The 17,405-nt window shown below is 37.6% G+C and overlaps 1 protein-coding gene across 4 annotated transcripts in view; it reads right to left on the bottom strand.

The window, feature by feature from the left end:
• Positions 1–17,405, bottom strand: part of PROM1 (prominin 1) — a 57,482-nt gene that overhangs the window by 13,147 nt on the left and 26,930 nt on the right. For 3 of the 4 annotated variants that reach the window (XM_010010257.1, XM_010010256.1, XM_010010258.1), the window contains 12 exons: positions 16,243–16,363; positions 14,157–14,220; positions 11,799–11,888; positions 10,279–10,496; positions 9,790–9,864; positions 8,532–8,595; positions 6,578–6,737; positions 4,410–4,562; positions 2,918–3,041; positions 2,390–2,493; positions 1,960–2,044; positions 241–387 (listed from right to left, as the gene is read on the bottom strand). In XM_010010257.1, the coding sequence (XP_010008559.1) occupies positions 241–387; positions 1,960–2,044; positions 2,390–2,493; positions 2,918–3,041; positions 4,410–4,562; positions 6,578–6,737; positions 8,532–8,595; positions 9,790–9,864; positions 10,279–10,496; positions 11,799–11,888; positions 14,157–14,220; positions 16,243–16,363 (1,405 nt within the window). Of the gene's footprint in view, positions 1–240; positions 388–1,959; positions 2,045–2,389; positions 2,494–2,917; positions 3,042–4,409; positions 4,563–6,577; positions 6,738–7,895; positions 7,905–8,531; positions 8,596–9,789; positions 9,865–10,278; positions 10,497–11,798; positions 11,889–14,156; positions 14,221–16,242; positions 16,364–17,405 lie in introns of all 4 variants that reach the window. The other variant, XM_010010255.1, reaches the window with a different exon arrangement.

Below are 17,405 nucleotides of genomic sequence, written 5' to 3'. Positions count from 1 at the left end.
AAGAAATAGTGTATGTTGTTACTGCATACAAACCCTGCACACCACCTACTTTGTCTACCCTTTATTTCTTTAAATGTTTATTGAGCTTAACTTCTGAAGTGCTTTTGCTCCATGTTTTGCGATTCTACAAAACACAACCTTTCACACAGAAGCAGATTTTTCTCTTTTTTGCCCACTGTTAAAAGCAACGTTTCATTTTATGCTTTGTCCCAGTCAAATCTTGGTTGACTACAGTCTCACCTCTGCCAGATATGCTGCAAAGTTTATCCCTTCTATTCCTGAAGAGCTGAAATTCAGAAGATTCTCCTTCCCAATCTCATCCAGCAGAATGATTTTGCTGAGGTTTATCTGAATATGTTCAATTTTAAGAGCTACATCTTCTGTATACTGCAAGGGAAACAAAAAAAAGCACTAAGTGGTTTGCCCCCAGTGGATATTCATCTACAGCTGCCCCTTCTCGGGCATCTTGCTTTTGCTGACTCCTCACTTCCATGAAGAAGCACACATTGATTTTTGCTTGCATCAATTCAATTAACTTTGATGGAATCCGCCAGGTAATGTTCTTCCCTTCCCTGCAGTGTCCACACAGTCTAGCCATGCCATGTTCTAACCTACTCATGCATCTTTCATACCAATGAATTACTTACCTTCCGTTACATCCATTTAAGCAGGCTTCTCTGATGAGATGTTAGTCCCTCCTAAGAGGAGACTGAGATAAAACAGAACTCTCTTTCCTCTCCAGGAAATGTTATCCTTACATTTTTAAGTTCCACCCCTGGCCCTAACCAAGGAAACATGGAGAATTCAGTGTCTCTGTTGTGGCCAGGACAGACACTGTCCACTCTATTTGCCACAGGACTAAATGAGACTCCTCTAATTATATTTAGTGGGAACTGAAGATGACCTGTTCATTGTTACCTGAAGCTCTCCTGCATGGCATCCAAATCTAAAATGTTACCTGTCCTGCACAGGCCACACAGCAAAAGATGACTTCCTTCTGAGGCTCCACCACCAGTCTGTTGTGGAAACCCAAAATAATTTTCCCTCTTCATTTTAATTGCATATTACTTGGGGCAAGGACTGTATCTATCAGGTGTGAGTACAGTGCCTGGCAGAACGGAACACAGATCCCCAGGGGTTGCTGTAATGCAAATAAGTATTATAGGCAACCCCAGAATTAGTAGTCATGTGATTAGAGAATCATGGAATGGTTTGGGTTGGAGGGGACCTTAAAGCTCATCCAGTTCCAACCCCCTTCCACTAGACCAGGTTTCTCAAAGGCCCGTGCAGCCTGGTCTTGACCGCTTCCAGGGATGGGGCAGCCACAACTTCTCTGGGCAATCTGTGCCAGTGTCTCACCACCCTCACAGTGAAGAGTATCTGATCTAAATCTACCATCTTGCAGCTTAAAGCCACTCCCCTTTGTCCTATCACTAAATGCCCTTGTAAAAGTAATGACAGTGAACTCATGTATTACAGCTTAACTGAAAAGATTTTATTTTATCCCAACCCCTTTCCACCAAAATCAGAACCATTCTTAGGAGTACAGTATATCGTATCCTGGATCAATATAAATCTGACTGGAATCAGAAGAGAACACACCAACACAGACATTTATCTCAAGAGCAAGAGTCTCATTAAACACCATATGCAATCTTTGGAAGATGCCAGACTTAAATCTTCTATGCAAGTTTCAAAATTAAAACCAACACTATTATCAGGACCATAAAAAAAAGCATATCAGAAAACCTTCCGTGGCCCACCAAGACTGGTAAAGAACATCTTACTCATAAACAGATTCCTTTCTTTCAAATTAGCTTGGGCAGTTCTTGCCGTCCTGCAGGACGTATTGCATATAAAAACCAAAATCCCATAAAACCCAGACATGCCAATCTGTGTTCAAACACCTCTCCAGCCTTCAGAAATACTCATGCACTCGCTCATACTTTCTTTACTTACCATACTAATATTTAGAAATTCATTGATATTGAACAGGTGCTCCAGGTGAAGGGAAGTATAAATTCCTTTGTTTTCCTTACAGTCACTGTAAAAATAAAAATGCACACATCAGCCTAAGCACCACCTTGAGGACCAAGTGTTAAGAGAATGATTCACAATTTTTTCGTATTCTAATGAAAATCAACCTGATGCAAAATATTGTATCTTTTACATACATATATTTTATATTTTACAGTTCAACTAACATGGTTATATGTATTACACTAACACTACCCGTAATAACTCATGCTTTTGCTACTGATACACTGGAAAATCAGAATGTCTTCTGGAACACATACCATTTTTGCATATGCTTTAAATATCGGGCATGGAAGATATGACAAAACCAGTACATACAAATTGAATTAAATCTTGACCATAACTTTAATACCTGTACACTTTTTCGAACGTCAAGTTAATATTTGGATTTTTAAACAGGATGCCAGAAAGATAGTTTTTCCAGTGCTGATTTAGTAAGTAGGGAGTATCCAAAACCTAGAAGACAGAATTCAGTAATGTTACTATAATTCTGAGGTTTCAGTTAATGAATGTATTCATATGCAATCTTTTGATGCATACCCACATCTAAGCTTATCACCCACTAAAGGAAACACAAGCAAACCAGCAAATTCAACCTCTCTGGTGCAGAAAATGAATATTAAAGCTGCACTTCACCAAGAAATGCTGAATTCACAGAAAAATTTATCTCCACAGGAAGACAAGGATGCAGTATTTACACTGCAAAGCAAATTAAACCAAGAAAGGATTAATGTCTGTATTTGGTCTGTAAGGGAAAAGTAAAACCAGATCCAAACTCACTTCAAGTGTCCCAAAAAAACCACTATGCCATACATAATTGACAAGACCATCAGGACTCATGGGGGTTCCAGTCATTGTTTAATAACTTGAATAATTTTACCTTGAATAAAGTTTTATCTTCAAAGGGCTCACAGACCAGTTTTTCTACATTTCCACCTGTGACAAAAGTGAGCACGACTACAATCATCAGCACCCAGGAGAAAAGAAAACTGAATCCAACACCACTGAAAAAAAGTAAATTGAGTCAGTTTTTGCTTTTGAAGAACAAAGTATATATACTTGGGGCAACAATGAAGCCAACAGCAGCTGTAATACAACAAGTGGTAGATGGCTGAAATGTTTTCCAAATATGTTCTTGCCCTCTGAAACATCTTGCATGTTTCAGCTCTGTAAAGTCTTCAGCTAAATCACATTTAAAATGCACACATTTGTATTGGGTGTGCAAACTCTTTGAAGAATTAAGAGCCACAAAAGCATACAAGTTTCTTTTTAAAATTCAGCTCTCTGGTCTTGTGCTTTCAAAAGAATTTTAGACAAATTTCAGATGCAAGCTTCTCTTGCAGCTAGCAGAAATGACATAAAACCACTACTAGGAACTTTCAAGAGAACCCCCTAATTCCTGAAGTGCTCTGAGAAAGTCAAGTGTTTCTTAACTCCTTGCATGGCTTTTTTTCTTTCAAGCCAATGCTCAAGTGTACTAAAAAGCTATGAAACCCCTTTATATTTTCAATTACCTGTTCCCAGTTTTTGCAGTTTCCAAATGGTCTGTCCTTGTTTCATCTGGGTTAGAGATTAATTTTCTTCTTAGTAGCTGGTACAGTGCTGTGTTTTGGATTTAGTATGGGAATAATGTTGATAACACACTGATGTTTTATGTTGTTGCTAAGTAGTGCTTACTCTAAATCAAGGACTTTTCTGTCTCTCATGCTCTGCTACTGAGGAGGGGCTCAAGAAGCCAGGATGAAGCAGACACAGGACATCTGACCCAAACTAGCCAAAGAGATACTCCACACCACAGAACATCGTGATCAGTATCTACAAACCAGGGGAAGTTGGCTGGGAGCCACTGATCACTGCTCAGGGACAGGCTGGGCATTGGTCAGGGGGTGATGAGCAATGGTATTGTGCATCACTTGTTTTCTTTCCTTGGGTTTTATTCCTCTCTTTTCCTCCTTTTCATTATTATTATTATTATTATTGTTAGCATTATTTTAGACACCCCCCATTATTAAACTCTCCTGATTCTCCTCCCCACCCCACCAGGGACCAGAGGGGCTTGAGCTAGCTGCTGTGCGGTACTTAGTTGCTGCCTGGGGTTAAACAACAACATACATCAGCTACAGCACTTGCCTCAGAACAACAGATTCAGAGCTTTTATCCTTCAGCTATAATCCTCAATGAAAGAGAACCCAAAATTCCCAAGACCCTCAGTGGAAGTACATGAGATCAGTACTTATTTTTGTTCTGATTTTTTTCCTAGCACATATATATAGGAAGCATAAATTCTTGTCATGCATATGCTCTTCAAAAAAAAAATAAACTTAGTAAAACACCTTTTTTTTTTTTGTTTTTCACCAATAAGTAGAACTTACGCCATGAGGAAGTTTCCTCCAGTGTTGGAGATGCAGCCTCTGGTTGTTGGAGAAGCGTGTTTATCATAGCCACAGGTGCCACATAGCAATCCAAGACAGTAGAATATCAGAATCAGGACCACCATGCAGCACAGAATGAGACAACCCAGCCACCTAAGGAATAAAAGCCATGGTTATTTTCATGCACAGAATACACCAGAGACCTGCAGAATACATCAGGCAATACTGTATTCCCAACTGGCCCACTCATGGTTCTGTCTGAGCAACAAATATTAGCAATGAAAAAATTGTTTTCCTACATTCGCATATATTTTGGGACAGAACGTGATCACTGTTGGATAACAGACAGCTGCTCCTGAAGGACTGGAGAACAAACATCACAGGAACAAGGTGCTCCCAGTCCGTTACTACAGGTGGACTCGACTGTGCTAAAGTGCTCCAAGTGGAGCAAATAATGACCCAGAGGAGGCAGATGCGCAAACAGTAATTTATTCAAGAAACAATGGAGAAATTAATGAATGTGCGCTCACCATTGGTCCTGAAGTACATAACTACTCTTACTGTAAGGCTTTTTGCACACAATGTGATAGGACTGTAATAGTAAATAACTGTATTTAAGGCTATTAGGACCTAGCTTTATGTGTCTGTGCTGGAATGCTTGCACTGGATGGAGCATTTAACAGAACTTGATCAGAAGGAAGATCTTGAGTAGGTATTGAACCTCCATTTTTATTAATTAAATCCCATAACAGTTCTATCTGCCCACATATTTGGAGCACACCCATTTATTCACACATTTTATATTTCATTCTAGCCTTTCATCTCCTCCCAATTCCCTCTGCTCTCCCTTTTCCCTTTTGTCATCGCTTCTCCCAGCTTGTATTTCTTAAGTTCCCTTTTCTCCTCTCTGTAACTCTGTAGCGAGAAAGTGGGAACCAGAAAAAGGAATATCATAATGAATATGCACAGCCAAAAAAGAGAAAGAAAAACATTGATGCTGACAGGCACATTTGTAAAAGAATACTTATTAAGGACAATGAACAATGCATCTGTAATTAAGGAAGGGATGGATAGAAAGTAATCTGGACAACTACAGGCTTTGGTTTCACTTCTACTTGGAAGTACTACTAGGTCAGGTTTAACAAGAAAGGGTATTTAAGTGCCATGCAAATAAGATATATTTCTCCACTTCTTTGAATCTAAATACAAGATTAACAGAGGCATACTGTAGCAGAACAAAGCAATATATTTATTTGGTTACATGAAATCTGAGCTTCAGAGAAAACACTGATAAATTTGACACATCAATCAAGGCTCACCACAAAAACTGCCTGATAAGGAATAGGTTAAAAATTACAGATTATAAATAAGGTTCTTCAAGTACAGGCTTCTGCTTATTTTTATTTAAAATTGCATTAAAGCCATTAGCACGCATTCTGCAGCAGTGGAAATGATTATGACACACAGATAGAAACAATTACTGATTATTGGCACAACTGAAGTTTCAAAATGTAGGGAGAACTTGATGAGCTTGAGGACTGAAATGACTAAATCTGGACAAAAATGTTATGAAATAAAAAGCTTTATGCTTCAAACTGTGAGATTATTACTCAATTATAGAAGTCACACAAGTCTCAAATAGGAAGAACATGTTTTTCTCTAGGTACAATCAACCCAAGCATTCACAAGGACAAGTACTGCATCAGTAGGAACAAGCATGGGTCCATGAAGATTTACAAGGTGTGCAGCATAATCCCTACTACTCTCTGTGGTAGTAGGGTGAAATAAAAACGGATTGGCTTCAAGGCCCCTACATTTGTATGCTCTCACAACTTAGCTGCAAACTCAGCAAAACTAAGCCCTGGCATTGTGAAACAAATCTTTTATGCATTATACCTTTGACATCTAGGTACATCTATCCTTCCTGAAAAAGACCTGAAGGCCTACACCGTAGGAACTACCTCTTGCTCTGTAGTGGAACGGCACCAGTTGTTGACTGGCTGCAGTTTTGACTTTCACCAAAATGCCATTAACAACCAAATGCCTTATAGCATTTTTGTTTCACTGTGTTCATCATTAATATTTTAATTGCCTCTACAGAACACTAAAATATTACAAAGTATTAACAACAGGTAGCAATTCACTCTTGACTTACTTCCTGTACATACCTGTAGAAATCGTACTGCTCCACTACTGGAAAATAATCTTGAACATATGCTTCACTTTGTGTAAGATATATCGTCAGATCTGCTAAAATCTTCTGAACAGGGAGGGTTTTTGTGAAGGTAGTGATATTTGAACCAATGGATTCCAGCACATTCTTGATATCTAAAGAATAAACATAGTGCACTGTTACCGATTCACAGTAGAAATTTTCATCCCATGTATGCATTATGAAATGCTACTAAGTCATCTGCCACACGAAACAGGCAAGCCATGAAGACAAGCATGAGGAAGAGACAAGCAGGCAACAAAAACCACTGAGCTTCAAAGTAACACAATGGCATTTTAAAGCACACACACTTTATTTTTAGCATTTAATTTAATGATGAAAGATGTAGATGTCGAGCCAGAGTTCTCTCTTTCCTTTCGTTATAATTAATGTGTCACTTCTAATCTAGCCAGCTTAAATCTTACTTTTCATGCAATATTGCAAAAGGTAACACTGAGCAAGACAATTAGCCACTAAGTTTACAGAGGACATAATCAAGATCTATTTAAACTCCATCCACTGGGAATACAACACTGAGAAAGAAATTAGACTGCCTATATTGGGAACCTACACTAGTTATTTTCAACCTTCTTAACAAAGATTACACAAATAAATTCATTCCAATTAGTTATAAACACTCTTGAGATAATGATCAACTAAGCCATTTTCCCCCCTCAAATTAAGAATGAACCCTATACTTACAGTTTAGATACATGCTATTTACATACACAAAGACACAATTAATTCACTTATTATACGTATTTTCTATTTGTAAAATTCAGTTTCTGTTCACTCTTCCCCTTCTTTCAACTTGGAGTATACTTGAAACAGCAGGACCTATAACTATAGATTTCTATTTGACAGTAGGCAACAGTCTCCTCTTTCTCAAACAACTGGACAAGTTTTTGGCTGTTTGTTTAGATGTTTACTCTTCTAAACTCAACCACATTCCAAAGCACTCTTCTTTTGAAACTTTACAACTAAATGCTTTTTTTTTTTCCCTAGCAAACCTAGGTTATTTGCTTCATAACTCAAACTCGGTTTTTATAAAACCAAAATCCCAACAACTTATAAACAGATAAATTAAGATAGCTTGTCTATGTTTATGCACATCAGCAGGTACTGACAATGAGTAAGTCTGCACTATATTTCCTAATGAAAAGCATAATACAATTTTTAGCTCATTTCAGGCAAGTTCACACAGTATGCTATGCTTGTACACATACTGTGCTTCATTTTGCCCAGGAGGGGGAAAAATAGAAAGAAAAACTTACAAGGAACAGCTGTTTATATATGCAGAACAGGTCCACAATGCAAGAACAAAAATTAAAACAGATTAGTATACATACACTATACTACATTTTATTCAAAGGTCAAGTGTCCAGGTACTGTCAAAGAGTAACAGTATGTCATGGTTTAAAAACCAAGAACATAGTGTAAGGCCCAGGTAACAAAACAATTAAGACAGACATTCGAATTATCTTTAGGCATGTTTTTACCTCCCCTTTGCCATCCACTACATTTTAATACAGCAGCAGGCAGGTTCAGGTTTTTTTAACACCACATTCCTAAATACATCACAGGCACACTGGTCAAGGAAAATGAGCTTTTCAACCAAAAAAAAGATAAAGCTTCAGTGTGACTTTGAATAGTAAAAAGCCTAACAAACAAAACTCCTCTATAAAATACCATTATGCTCTATTTTTAGATTTAATTTTGGATCCTTATTAACACATAGTGGCTTTCTATGGGTTTTTTTGTGGCGCCAAGTTAAACAGAAAAAATAAAATTTTACATTTCCATTTTAATCTTCTTTAGCCCAGAAAATATGTTATCAGTAAAATAAAACAAAAATATCAGTAAGTTTCATCACATTAAACAATCGAAATGAAAAAACAGTTTGTTCTCACCTGATAAAATATTCCTTGTCTGATTCACCACTAAGTCTGGGGTATCATTAAATGCTGCATAACCCTAAAAGTTGAAAAAAAAAAAAAATGTAATAAATTTCTCATTGTCAAATTACTTACAATATTTTTCCTTTTATACAAGGAGTAAAACTATACACATTCTAAAGGGTATGTGGTAATACTATCAAAAATACATTTTTGTCTCTGCACATTAGGAAAGGTTGAAGCAAAACAGGAACTATTATATAGGAATTATATTTTGGATTCGGTTTGCTCTGCAGGATATTCCTTGGGAAAAAAAATCTGAATTTAAATGCACATGCAACAGTCACATCTCAAACTTTACAGCACTGCTGCCTGTAAGATCTATCTGATATAAAACTGAGAATGCACATATGAAGACTCATTAAGCGAAAGGAGCTGCTGTGCACCAGTCAATGCCTCCTCTTTGCAAGTCTATGCCTTCTTAACACAAAATGCATGTTACAGACAACAAAATCCAACTGCCTTTGAAGACACTGCAATGCTTTCTCCAGTGACAAAAGGAAAGAAAGAGTCTAAACCACAGGGACCAAGCCCTGTAGCTCATCTGGACATAAAGAAGCTGCCACTGCAGTGGATGTTTGAAATTTTACTTCCTGCAGACCTGACCACTTCAGAAGTAGGCAAGGGTCTAAGCCCCCTTCACACAGCCTTTGATTTCAGAAAGTGCCTTCTATTCCGAGCAAACATTTTCAGATTGGTAGATTTTTAAAATGCTCAAACTAAGCCATTTTTTCCTAGGTGAAAATCACTGTGCTTTGCAGACAGCCTTGCAAAAATACTAACAGTAATCCCATTAGATCCATTGCACCAGATTTAATATCAAATATGCACATGAAGAATTTGGAAGACATACTTCAAAATAGCTGGAATACAATAAAAATAATTCGGAGAGCGTGGATTTTTATTTAGTTTGAAGCAAAAAATATGGAGCACACCAGTAGATCCATGCTTCTGCCTTTTTGTTTTTTAAGGATTGTTATGTCAAGCAGAAAATTAACAATACATTTTTGATCTGTAGTACCCTCCAGATATAAAGCACTACATTCATACTTTCAAATCTTGCCCAAACAATGGAATAAGGAGAGAGATCCACCATGAGGCAGGATGAGGTGGGAACAAGAGAATTCTGCTTGAGAAAGCCTAGGGAAAACAAGTGATACACAAGTATCCCAGTTTATCAATTAACAGTTTACAAGCCTGTCAAGAAGCATACCTTTTGAACCAGACTAGACAGGTCTATTTTAAGGACATCATTGACCTTCGCAAGCTGTGAGCTCACTCCTGGCAACTAGAAAGCAAAAAGCATTCTTGAGTCACTTTAGAGTAGTAGACTTGTTAATTTAGTAAACATTTCAAAGGTAGGAAAGAGGGTAAAGAAACTAGAAACATGATTTGCAGTAGAATTTTTGTAGCACAATCCTGAAACTTTTGCTGTACAAAAGCAAAGCTTAACCTCAGCATTTTTGGGAGGACAGACTATTTCACTGTGCAGAGCAGCACTTCAATGTAACTGCTTGACACACGTTTTATCCTCTTCTACACAGAAGATGAAAACAGTGACCAGAATTACCCAGAAACACGGAACACGGGAAGGTCAGTTATCTCAGCAGTGACAGCACATACCAAGCCATTAAGTCGCAGAGATACTATTGGGCTTATTCAAGGCAATCACACTGCAAGGGTCTGAAAAACAACCTCTTACCCCACTGAAATTGGCATTGATGTTCAGTTGATTTAATGAATTCCTGATGATATTGCAAGTTGAGGCAGCCTGAGTCGCAGAGCATGCAGAATCATTGAGGGTGTTGCTTAGGTGCATTTTAACATCTGTCAAGTTTGCATGAAGCCTCTCTGTTCCCTCTTGCAAAACCTCTACAGAGACACTCACATTTTCCAGTGCTTCCTTTGTTTCTCTGATGGCTGCAAGGATATGAAGTTTTAAAAAAGCCCTCTAGTTAGAAACCAGACTGTAGATACAGATATGAAGAGAAACTGCACATGGGTGAGTGCCATATCCTTAACAATACTGATTTAAATAACCCTGCCTCCCTCCCAGAAAACCCTCTAGCACAGAGTATGTATTTATTGCACATTAAAATACATCACTTATATGTTCTTACAAACAAATGAATATGCTCAGGCTACTTTGAGATTCTATCCACTTCCCAGATTACTCTTCTACCCTTTTCCTATCTCTCCTTACTCAGTGGTTTCAGTAAAGAACTTTAACACTTGGTCAACAGAAATTAGAAGAAAGCCCATATCTACAAAACAGTATTTTCAGTATTTTGTTTATAATCCAACTCAAAAATTATATAGCTGCAAGATGAAAAGCAATGAGATCACGTTGCATCAACCAAGCATTAATGAGTGTTCAACACTGCCTGGGCTTTAGATTTCATCCCAGTCATCCCAATCAAAGAAACCCGAAAAACAAAACACTGAACAGGTGTTTAGTAGACAAAAAACCACACACATACAACTAAAAACACACAAGTTACAGAAATAAAGTGCACTTCACACAACACAAGGTTTTATTGTGTTTTTTTACCTTTGATAGCCCTTTCCACTTTGACTTCAAGACAAATAAGAGAAATAAAGCAAAAAAGGACAATGATGACGAATGAATGGGAAAGAATTCATGGGTAAAAAACCCAAAAGTGACTCAAATTTATGGATGCCTTTTTCTCTATAAACTCTACCTGACTCCTGAAAAAAAGCCTTGGATAGAAAAAATAATAAAGGAATACTTTCTTTCAAAGGAGACAGAATTAAGCATGAGGAAGGCGAAAAGACACAATGAAGAAATGATAGATAGCACCTCATAATAAGCTTCACAGTGTATAGGATGAGGCCATCATATGTTCCTGACCTACTGAAGACTAACCTGCTGACCTATGGACACTCTTAAAGCAAAGTTTTCCTAGGCCCCCTTATATTCAGTGGAAAGGAACAAAAACCTGGAGCAGGGAATTTGAATTTCATCTCTTCAATGACTGCTGAAATTAGGTATCAACAATAGCACATAAATCTTGATTTAGTTTTAAAATGTATTTATAAACCTTAAAGTATCTGAAATCCTCAGTTTAAAAGAAGGCATATAGAAAAATGGCAAGTTGAATCATGATACTGCATAAAGTCATCCCATGCTGTGCACTAGAAAGACGATGCCTGTTTTACCATGGCAACAGAACATTAATGTAACAGTATGTACATCTTTACCTCCTGCCATTGTCAGAGCTGCATCAAGTGCAGGACGTACTTCTTTTCCCAGCTGTTCTTGAACTCTACTTCCAAGCAAAGGTCCAACATCTGTAGTATGGAGAGGTAAAAAAAAAACAAAACAAAAACACCATTATACACTAGTTCAATTTAAACTACCTCTTAGCATATGTGTTGTCAGACTTAAAGTATAAATAGATCATTAAAACTTCTTTAAGACCTGACAGTCAGAACTTTGTGACAGCAGTTAATGCAGGAACACAGTTCTCCTTTAGCTAGCTACGAGCCTACAAATGAAAGCAGTAAATCAAAAAATGGCACAGAATATTCACTAGCACTTGACCGTGTAGGTAAAGACACATATCATTTCAACAAACTCAAGATTTCATTGCACTTACTACTTTTTTTGGACTTTTTCCCCACAGTCTATCTTAAACAGGTCCAATATCTGGACAGGAATTTTATGGCATCCTGTTTTGCTACACGCTGTAGCAAAATGGATTCTTTTCCTTTCTCCTGCTCCTCATGTACCCAGCAACATCAAGGTCACCTGCAACTCAGACCTGCCAAGTCACCTCTGCTGAAATCCCTTAGGCATGTTAGGCGTGTGTGTCCAGTCCCTGTGCCCTCATACAGCGCATGCAGCACCGATGCTCGCAGTGCTGGCCTCATGCTTACCCATAGCGATCCCCAATTCCAGACCTTCCTGCCCATGAACAAAAATGAAGCTTAAATGACAGATAAATGCCAAGCAGAGTTTGGTGAAGCATCTTAACGTAACGTATCCTTTAGGTAGTTGCTGGGTCCCCTCCACTTTTGGATCATGGTAAACAGCTATGAGTTTTTTGCTCGTGATGAGATGGGAATACTGTGTGGTACAGAACCATCCATTACTGTCAGCAATGTCATATCTGACTTGGGATGAGAATTTTTATCAAGCAGAAAACACTTTTCAGCATTTCCTTAGGGTGGGCAAACTGAACTCATCTACATTTCTCTCGAGATTTGTGCTACTGTCGATTCCCTTAGAATGAAATCCTTTTGTCCCCAGGTATCACACACTTAATTCTGGTATTTCACAAAAATAAAAGCTAACTTATTGATGAGACTCTCATCACAGATCCAGCTAAGTCCCCGTTAGCTACTATATTAAATTGGCATTGAGAATGAATAAATATTTAATTTGAAATTTCAGTTTAGAGTAGCTGTGAAGCTACAAGCTAGTACTGGAAATGCAGATGTCAATTTATTATTTTTATAGAATTAAAGATGACACACTTTTTTTTTAGACCAGAGTGTTCTTGCCTAGGATTAAGTAAGAAGACTGGTTAACTACAACTGCTACTAATACTTTTGCAAGCAAATTCAATGTGCTTTAGTAGCCTCAAATAGACAAGACACTTTGGCCTCAGGATATGCCTGAGGTAAGCTGGCTGCCTTGAAAACTACCTTTAAAATACATTTTAAGCCTTGACAGAAGCATAGATTCTGGGCATGATAAATCAATTTAGGATATGTGGCATGCTGCCACAATTGAATAGTCTGATCCCAGTAACAATCCTGTTTAAAACTGGCTTTGGTATTCCTGTATTTCACTTCAGTCTGAAATGCAGACACATTCATTAATGCCTGCTAAAAACGTATCTTGAATTCTAATCTGCACTGCATGTGGTTGGCCCTTTCTGGTATGAGTTTTGGAAAGTGATGCTTAGATTAAGAAAATAAAAATAAAGATATCAGTGGTTTGGTTGTTTCTGTTTTACCAAAAGCTTTTAAAGGTGACACCTTGTATTGTAACTCTGCTGAAGGGGAAAGTGCAGTTGTTCTATTTCAAGTTTTATCTCCTGCTCATTCTGAAATGGTAAATACATTAAGCAGCTTTAAAAAGAAGATAAGCTTATACCTCAGCTTCTAGCTGAGTAGAGGACAAAGATACAGCAACAAAATAAACAAATAAAGAGATCTCTCACTCATTAGAACCACCAAAACAGCTAGTAGCTCTGTTCCTTGACATTTGGCTCCACAGTTAAAAACTGAGGAATAATATTCTAAAAAAGCATTAGGTCTGTGTGGTTATGGAACTATAAAAATGGAAAATAAAATAGTAGCCTGACATACTGTATAAGCAATTTAATAAAATACTTTTATTTCAGGAAGTAATATGCATTATACCAGCTCCGAGACATTTTATGTGAAAAGAATTTTTGGCTTTAGTCTCATTTATCACTGAGAATAGTGCTTCTGTTTGAAAACCCCGTTCTCATAAACAAATTTCACTTTGCATTATGAGGTATTTACATCATCTTATTGAAGTCTTTAAATACACATCGCTAACCCCCTTTAATTCAAAGTACTTACTATTTAGGTCAGAGAGTGCTCTATCCTTAGTGGTGTTGTACTGGCTCACCAAGTAGTCAATTTGCTGAAAAGATAATAAACAAACATATTAAAGGAGTTGGAAAAAAGTAATGCTTTTAAATAATGAGTCAAACTGCCCCTTTGAAACAATCAAAACACTTGTGCGAACCCCCAAAATCCTGGCACTCTACTGTTTTCTACCTTGCTTGGCAGAGCTACGCATAATAAAAGATGTGTTTAATTGGGAAATCTACTTAATTGGAACATCTCTGGGGTAAATGATTCAGCTTATAAGTGTTAAGTATCAAGAACCATGTTCTTATGAAGTCAGTCAGCCAAATGAGGTTTCCCATGTCTTCACCTCTGTTATTTGATTTCCTAGTGGCATTAGTTCCTCCTTCATGGAGACAGGCAGCAAGTTAACGGGGTGGTAATTTTGAGGCAATTCACCAACCAAACTGGCTTATTCCTGGGCAGCCTCTCAGAGCTTATCATGCAGAAGGGAGCTGGCTGCTCTCTCTCAATGCAAATGGTTTTCCTTACCCCCAGGTGACCCAGTCCAGTCTCAACTTCAGCTCTACCAAGACACCATAACGATATAAACCAGCAACTTAGTTATCACCAGATCCTGGCTTGGGACAAAAGGCTATCAAGGAACCATCCCAAATGGTTCTTTTGAAAAGACATTAAATAACCTTCCATTGATTTCTGCATGTTTGAAATAATGTATTATAAATCCTACCCCAGTTGAGTTAAACTAATGTAAAGTAATACATTTGACGAATGGGTTTACAATTTTAAATGTGTACCAAAGCGTATCTGGCTTTCAGTCTCACACTTTCTGTGGAGTAAAGAAAAAAAATAACAGACAAAAAAGCACCCTTAACCAACCTATCAATCATACAGCAGTGGATGTAATTAAAATACAAAGTATAAGGCAGACCTTTTTCTAAAACAGGAGAGAAAAGGTTTCTTACTAATAAGGCTGTAAGCATATTTTTGTTTATTTGTTTTTCTTCCTAGGCTAACCTAAGGACTGAAATTTTGCAGGGCTACAGGTTTTGCATTGTCTCAAGCAATGTCACAGATTAGAGGTAATTCTGTATAACTAATGGTGTTATCGCTCAATGCTCACTGTCCACAAATCTTCTATGACATGAACTCTTAACATGGGACTTCTTTTCCAAATCCTCTTATATGCTGTACACCTCATACTGATGAGTCAAGAACATCAGTCAGGATTTCAGAGCTTTACAGCCAATTAGTTGGATTCTACAATTTTTTTTCAAGAAGCTGAAGTCCTTCTCCTATCTTCAAAAAATCCTTACAAGTGTGTATGTACATGATATTCAAACCAAAGGTAAAAACCCAAGGTAATAGGACTGTTGGACATTTTTTTCCCCCTAATCAATAAAGAACTGGAATTTTTACATGGGAAAGTTTACAAGTCTTCCTTACTAAAATTTCTTTTTTTCTGCCAATGCAAAAAATGATATGCAGAGGACTGCTTTTGGGACTCTAAGGAAAGCTTGAAAGCAGAAAAGAGAGACTCTTTCCTGTTCAGTATGGCACAGTATGACACTGGTTTAAAGAGAAAACAGTCAAAAATACTTCTGGAAAAGAAGTTACTGCAGCTCAGTCCCAGAGCACATACCAGTCAGCCCTTAATACAAGGAAACAGGAAAGAATAACAAGAAATCCAGGTTTTCATATAGTATCTTTTTTATATGTATTCCTTTTAAAACCGTATTTTCCCCAAATGATTCACCTTCTGCCAGTGACCTACACTAGGTCAGTAGGAGGAAAAGGGCCTACAGGCATCATCACAGCATAGCCCAGGAGTACAGCTCAAAAGTTGCTCAAAGAATGCTGATCTATCAGGATAACTCCAAACATTTACTGCTGTGTGAAAATGTCCTACCTTGCATCATTTACTCTACTTTGTGAGACTGACACACAAAGACTAAACAAAATATTGCAGGTGTGATTTATACCGAATAGGAAGAAACAATTATTTTCTGCAATACTTCTTTCTTACACCTCTTCCCTCCCACCCCCCTCCGCCATAGAGAAAAAAATTCTTTACCGCTGGAGTGTCGTTAAGGAAAATTTTCAGATCTTTAAAATTACTGTTAACCAGTTTCTTTGCTCCTCGGACTTGGTTAGTTAAATGCTGGTTGGCAGCATATGCACAGAGCACTCCAACACTACAAAAAATACAGATAATAGGTATTTATTTATTCCTGTGGAGAACAAAAAAATCACAGCAAAAAAAGAAAGGTCAACATCATGAAAATAAAGGGCTTCATAATTTTACATATTCTCTTTTTCTTACTACAAGTTCTCACATGCGCCATGAGGCAGGAGTAGAGGAATTTGCCGTAAGGGCTGATATTGCACTACTAATTCAAAATACAGAAAGGAAAAAGCAAAGTTAACCCAAAGTCTTCCAGAGTTATTAACATAGAGTTACTTATCCATTTGCACTGATTCTGCCAGAAAATAGCCTAAGTAAGTTATAGGGGACTTTGAAATATTAGGCTCTTTTACAAGTACCATTAACCTTGACACAGCTACAAGCAAATGCTCCTATGTCTACTACAAAAGGAGTATTTTACATTTGACAACATCAGCCACATTTACTCATAATGGCCCAATTTGTTTACACAATTGCATAGGTCTTTTAAAAGCACTTGAATAGTCACTAAAATAATATACAAGGATTTCCTGATACTAAAACAAAAGGTGGAAAGTGAGCTAGACTTCCAAGTCAGCACTGCTGATTATTTTCTATTTGATCATTCCCCACTGTGTAATTCTAATTACAGCCCAGTAGATCTGTACAAAGAGTAAGTAAAAAGGCAACTAAAAGCCTCATGAGAGGCTTCAAAAGCTCTTTCAGTGTACATGATCCTTAGGTTTTTGTATAGTTCAGGTGTAAAATAGACTTAAACAGAAGGATGACTTTATGTTTTTAAATGTCTCACATTAACAGCTAACCTTTCAGACAAGCACCAGAAAAATCAAGAGTGACCACCGGAGTGGCAATAGCCTCAAAAGCAGGCTGACTACAAACCCACTTGATGTGTTTAGCACTAACTTCCCACAGATTTAACTTGTAGACAGCACAGATCCACTCAAGACACAGGCACCAAACATCCCCAAAGGGCAAAGACTGCTGAGAGGCTGCAGTCAGGTGCATGACAGGCAATTTCTGGATGGTACATTTGTTCAGTCTCTTACTTTGCA

This window comes from Nestor notabilis, unplaced genomic scaffold (assembly GCF_000696875.1).
Source record: "Nestor notabilis isolate BGI_N333 unplaced genomic scaffold, ASM69687v1 scaffold2102, whole genome shotgun sequence".
NCBI lineage: Eukaryota > Metazoa > Chordata > Aves > Psittaciformes > Psittacidae > Nestor > Nestor notabilis.
The sequence above is the reverse complement of the archived record's forward strand: the minus strand, read 5'-3'. Positions and strand labels throughout refer to the sequence as shown.